This window comes from Puma concolor, chromosome B3 (genome assembly GCF_028749965.1).
Source record: "Puma concolor isolate L17-30 chromosome B3, mPumCon1.1.hap2, whole genome shotgun sequence".
NCBI classification, from domain to species: domain Eukaryota; kingdom Metazoa; phylum Chordata; class Mammalia; order Carnivora; family Felidae; genus Puma; species Puma concolor.
In genome coordinates, this window is record NC_141672.1 from 41,144,175 (window position 1) to 41,150,124 (window position 5,950).

Sequence of the window (5,950 nt, forward strand, 5' to 3'; positions counted from 1 at the left end):
GAAGCCTGCCGGCTCAAACCATAGAACGTTAAGATACCAAATCACAAATGAACCCTCAGAATCTTTATTTGCTCAGCAACAATGCTGTCAACAGCTCTTCCCAAGGTCCCAAATAGTCGTGGCCTTTTGAAAACGAGGGAAGCGCTATCCAGCTGGGAATACTTGTGCCCTTTGGAGGGCAGTGGGGGCAAAGGAAGAATGGTAGAGGGAATTAGGCTCCTAGAGCTGAAGTCAGCCGGGGAGAAGCCGCTCTTCCAGAGTCTGCAGCCCGGAGCCCTGCTCTGATCTTGTATTATTTATCGCGTTCCATAAGCTATTCATCAACCCATTATTTATTCATTCCAACATTAAGGTAATTAAATATGAGCTCACCGGGAAAGGGCAAGTCTGCAAGGGACAGGGACGGGGGTATAGAGGGAGAGGAGGGGAATATTAAAGTCTGGAGTCATTGATTTGTGCAGAGATGTGCGCGGCTGCCCTTAGGTGACACTGAGAGGGGGCTCACGTTGCAGGGTCCTGACGCGCTCACCCACTCACACCCGCCCCCCCCCCCCGCCCCTGGGCAGCGCGGCTCCCTCCCCCCACCCCGCTTCCCACCTCTCGCGGTCCTTCTCCTCCCACCACTCCCTGTCCCGGGCTCCACAGCCGCGCCCTCCCCGCGCGGGGCGGCGCGGGGCGGCGCGGCCCCGCTGCCCGGCCCGGCGGCGCGCGGGCTGGCCAGCCCCGGATAGGCGCCGCCCGCAGCCAATCAGCGCGCCGGGGACGCTGCGCGCTTTAAGGCCGCTGCGGGGAGAACAGAAACCAAGTTCCCCGGCAACGAGCAGCATCAACCCGGCGGGAGGCCGGAGCCAGAGAGGCCCAAAAAGGCTGCGGAGTGAGCCGGCCTCTCCGTGTCCAGCGCGCCCCCCTCCGCCTTCTTCCTCGGCCGCCCAGCCCTAAATTTCGATTAGCTTTTTCGCCTACGGAAATCCTAGGGAGGGGGTTAGGAGCAGCTGCGCCCCCCTCCCTGCGGCTGCCGCCCCCCTGCTTTTAAGGCGCTGCTCCCTGCCGCGTGCGCCCGGGCAGTGCATCTCGGCAGGCCCCAACCATGTCGATGCTGCCGTCGTTCGGCTTCACGCAGGAGCAAGTGGCGTGCGTGTGCGAAGTTCTGCAGCAAGGCGGGAACCTGGAGCGTCTGGGCAGGTTCCTGTGGTCGCTGCCCGCCTGCGACCACCTGCACAAGAACGAAAGCGTGCTCAAGGCCAAGGCCGTGGTTGCGTTCCACCGCGGGAACTTCCGCGAGCTCTACAAGATCCTGGAGAGCCACCAATTCTCGCCTCACAACCACCCCAAGCTGCAGCAACTGTGGCTGAAGGCGCACTACGTGGAGGCCGAGAAGCTGCGCGGCCGGCCCCTGGGCGCGGTGGGCAAATATCGGGTGCGCCGAAAATTCCCGCTGCCGCGCACCATCTGGGACGGCGAGGAGACCAGCTACTGCTTCAAGGAGAAGTCGCGGGGTGTGCTGCGGGAGTGGTACGCGCACAACCCGTACCCCTCGCCTCGTGAGAAGCGGGAGCTGGCCGAGGCCACGGGGCTCACCACCACCCAGGTCAGCAACTGGTTTAAGAACCGGAGGCAAAGAGACCGGGCCGCCGAGGCCAAGGAAAGGTACGCGGCGTGCTTCCCGCTGCTCGGGCGACCCCGGGAAGCCTTCCTTTCCCCTCCGCCCCTTCTCGCCCCCGCTGGCACTCGCCACCGCGTCCTCTCCGCCGGCTGGAGCCCGTCCGCGGGGCGGCGCCCGGGCCTCCGCGGTACTGCAGCGAAAGTTCATGAACTCTGATATCGCTTGCTAGGGATGGGGAGTCATTTGATTTGAGCGCCCGCGCGTGGGTTTCTTGGGGTGTGCGTGTCAGGAAATATTGGCGCTAGGTTTGTTTTTCGTGCCTCCCTGGTTGGCTGGGGCGACGAGTGGGGGGGCGGTGCAGGGAGAACTTCTAGATCAACTACGAGGGAAGTGTTGATTGGTGTCTCGAGGAAAGGGGTTCGGTGGGGGCCGAGGGTCGCGCACCTTTCTCCTCTTGCTACCCAGAGGTGTGGAGCCGGCCTGAGACATCTGCTCTGCCCCCACTGCCGCCGCGTCCTTTCCTCGCTCTCTCCTGGTAGGCTTTTAGGCGAGAGGTGGCCGCTTCATTCCGCACTAGCGGTACAAAGGGAGGAGTCTTTCAAAAGAAATCCACAGAAAGGAGAGCTTTGGAAGAGTTGGCGCTGCACTCATTACGCGGCGCCCCAAGCCCGGAAAGGACTGCTCGTCTCCGGGCTCCCTCGCGCGTGTCCCGGGCCGCGGCGGGTCCATCTGGCGGTCCGCGCCGCCGCCCCGGCTGAGGAAGGGGGTCTCCAGTGGCAGACTTCTCTCTGGAGCTCAGAAGGCAATGTTATTTTAACCTGCCTCTGCCTCCGCCCTCCTCGCGCGAACACCCCCGGCCACCTGGCCCGGCTCCATCCGTTTGCTGTTGGAGTTTCCGAACAAGATTCGGAAGAGCCCAAGGAGGAGGCGGCGGCGGCGGCGGCGGCGAGCGCGCTCCGGGAAGCCGAGGAGTTTTGGGGAAACCTGAGCGCCTGGTAGGGCTGGGTTTCCTTTGTTCGCTTGAGAGCCTGGGGGCCGCAGATGTCGCCTCTGCGTTCCCCCTCCGGGTGGAAAAGCACGGAGCCTGGATACTTTGAGCCGCGGCGGCTGTCCTGGGAGAGGGACAGGGCAGGGGAGAGAAAGGGGGAGCGCTGGGGCCGAGGAGGATGGGCCAGCACCCTGAAGGCGGAAGCGGCCGGGGCTCCGAAACCGTGAAGTTTACCAGCACCCAGCATCCGGACCGACGCCCAGGCACGCCGCACCCGGTCTCGGGCTGCGCGGGGCCTCGAAGTTTCCTCTGCTGGGAAACGGTGCACGGTTGTGGATGTCCGGGAGGGGGTTCAGAGGGAGCTGTGAGGGACCAAGGACTGAGCGACTAACGCGGGGACGGGGACAGTTGGTTCCAGTTAGACTTTAGTTACAAAAGGTCCCTCCTATAAGTCAGGCCCGAGGGCCCACTCCCTGATGAAATCGGAGAGACTGGCTGCGCTCCCTGTGTTTACTCAGGTCACTGGGCCGCTCTGGACACCACTTCCCATGACCTGTCCTGTGCCTCTGAAACCACAACCTCCGGGCAGGGGCAGGGAAACTCGACGTTTAATTGTTTCCTCAGATGGGAACAGGACAATTGACTTGATTCACCCCAAACATCTGTGCGTTGGGCTCTGTTTGTCCTCTGATCATTTTCTTTATCACCAACGACCATTTGTTGGACGATTTTCAAACTTAATTACTCCAAAGCGTGATGCCAGTTGATAGGTATTTGAAAATAACTGCTTGAACACAATTTTGAAAATAATTTTTGTGTTTCAAATAAGTCCTGCTGATCTAGCTTTCTAAAATCTGGAAGAGGAAAGGACGTGGCTCCCCACAAGCTCTGCCAGTAGTTTCCCATTTCTCCAGTCTCCTTTGCCTCCTTACTCACCCCAGGACCCTTGGGGATGGGTGGGAGGGCACAGCTCCTCCATTTGGGTATATGACTGATTGCACAATGGCTCTCTTCTCCTGCCAGGTCCCCTCCCTCCACTCACACTTTTTTTAACCTACTTTTTTTTTTGTTTTTTAACCATATGGTGTTGTCCTCTATTTCTCAGGGAGAACACCGAAAACAATAACTCCTCCTCCAACAAGCAGAATCAACTCTCTCCTCTGGAAGGGGGCAAGCCGCTCATGTCCAGCTCAGAAGAAGAATTCTCACCTCCCCAAAGTCCAGACCAGAACTCGGTACTTCTGCTGCAGGGCAATATGGGCCACGCCAGGAGCTCAAACTATTCTCTCCCTGGCTTAACGGCCTCACAGCCCAGCCACGGCCTGCAAGCCCACCAGCATCAGCTCCAGGACTCCCTGCTGGGCCCTCTCACCTCCAGTCTGGTGGACTTGGGGTCTTAAGTGGGGAGGTACTGGGCCTGGAAGCAGTGACTAGGGACACTTGTAAATAGAAATCAGGAACATTTTTGCAGCTTGTTTCTGGGGTTCTCTGCGCATAAAGGAATGGTGGACTTTCACAAATATCTTTTTAAAACTCAAAACCAACAGCGATCTCAAGCGTAGTTAGTTACCTTCTTCTCTCCAACTCTTGCATTTCCCATCCCAGTGCAGAGATCAGGAAAAAAAAAAAAAAAAAAAAAACCCAAACAAACAAAAGCACCCACTCACCCAGTCTTGGTTCTGGGCAATTCATGTGCCAGCTTCAGTAGCCTTTCTTTCTTTCTTTCTTTCTTTCTTTCTTTCTTTCTTTCTTTCTTTCTTTCTTTCTTTCTTTCTTTTCAGTGAATGGGAATTACAAATCAACTGAATTTTACTTATTTCCTTTTAATTTATTTATGGCAAAATCATTTGGGAAGAGGAAAAGGAAATGAAGAGAGAGAGACAGAAGTCAAAATAGTGAAAATAAAAGCCTCCAGCCAGGAGGAAAATGTTTGCATTCTTAAGGTGAATAGGAAAAATATGATCTTATAACTTTTTTTTGATGGGGAAAAAATTAAGTTTACATTTTTCATTATTTAGTGTTAAACACTTTTATGTAGATTAAAACGAAAGAACAGTATTAGGGGGAAAACTAAGTGCCTAAATGTCTTAATGCTCTCTGTGTAAGGCAGTTAGAAATAGCAGTGGCCATTAGTGCTACAACTATTTTTGTCAAATTTAGTGGGGTTTTTGGTTGTTGTTTGTTTTCTTGGGTTTTTTTAATGGCAAACTTTAAAAATGTACCAATGTGAAAAAAAAAAACAAAAACACTTTCCTGAATGCCATTACTTCTCATGCCCTTGAAGCTTTCATATCTGTAGCCTACTCCTGTTAAGGGTTTCTCTTGTTCCTAGTTTCTAGCCTGCAAAAATATGCGACAAATCTGGCAACCTGGTATTTGTTACTAAAACAGCATGTGTTTTCAGGTTTCTTTTCTATTGTACCTAAACCAGTCTAAATTAAAACTTAGTAGAACACCAGGAGTACGATTCTGTTTCTGAAAGGTGAGTTGTGTATTGCTGTCATTGGGCCCTATTTTTTTTTTTTTTAAGTTTTCTTGCTTTCTTACTTAATGATGGTTATGAATTGCAGGGTACTTTGAAGGCCACCACCTGAACCAAGAGTGGTGACTGAGTTGATTATGTGATAGAAAAAGAGTGAAGTTAGCTCTAGGGTATTTATTTATTTTTTTATTATTTAGATATGCAGTTTTGTTTACCACTAGCTCTTCTCCACAGCGTCCATATGTTAACTCAGCTCTTTTGTATTAATGAGTTTATGACAAAACTGTGAAAGTAAAATAATATATCTGCTTGGGAAAAAAAAAGGTGGGGGGGACTCGAACATGGATAACAACATTGTGAATTAACCTGTATAAATAGAAAGCAGACCAACAGGACAGGGGCTCTTTGCACTGCTGTGAGATAGTGTCCAGAAAAATCCCAGTAATCGTGTAGGCTCCATATTATTTTTGCCTGGGGCAAAAATGATGTATCTTTGTATTTAGCTTTTAAAATTAGTGAAACAAATGGCATTATTTATTAAAATTCTACTCAGGATAACAGGATTGGCTTGCTTGTGCTTTGTAAAAATATTGCTCCCCAGAGAGAGTCTATTTATTTTCTGACATGACACTTTCATAATTTTGATTTTTTCCCCATCCGTGTCACTATTAATATATTCATTTCTTTCTTACTCTTTCCTGTCTTTCCTGTCCTGATCTAGGAGACTGAGTTGTGTGTATGAGGGGTGGTGGTGGTAGAATTTTAGGCCTTCTTATTATGAGGTTTTTTTTTTTTTTTTAATGTCAAATAGCTTTGACTGAGTTCAAAGGAGACAGGATCACTGTACTTAACTGTAGTCACTTTTACTTATAAAGTC

The 5,950-nt window shown here is 52.1% G+C and overlaps 1 protein-coding gene across 1 annotated transcript; it reads left to right on the forward strand.

The window, feature by feature from the left end:
* The first annotated feature begins 753 nt into the window (after positions 1–753).
* On the forward strand, positions 754–5,631 carry SIX1 (SIX homeobox 1). The gene is made up of 2 exons (XM_025919623.2): positions 754–1,647; positions 3,697–5,631. Exons 1-2 carry the CDS (start codon positions 1,088–1,090, stop codon positions 3,989–3,991), a joined length of 855 nt encoding a protein of 284 aa, XP_025775408.1. The 5' UTR covers positions 754–1,087; the 3' UTR covers positions 3,992–5,631.
* Positions 5,632–5,950: the final 319 nt, after the last annotated feature.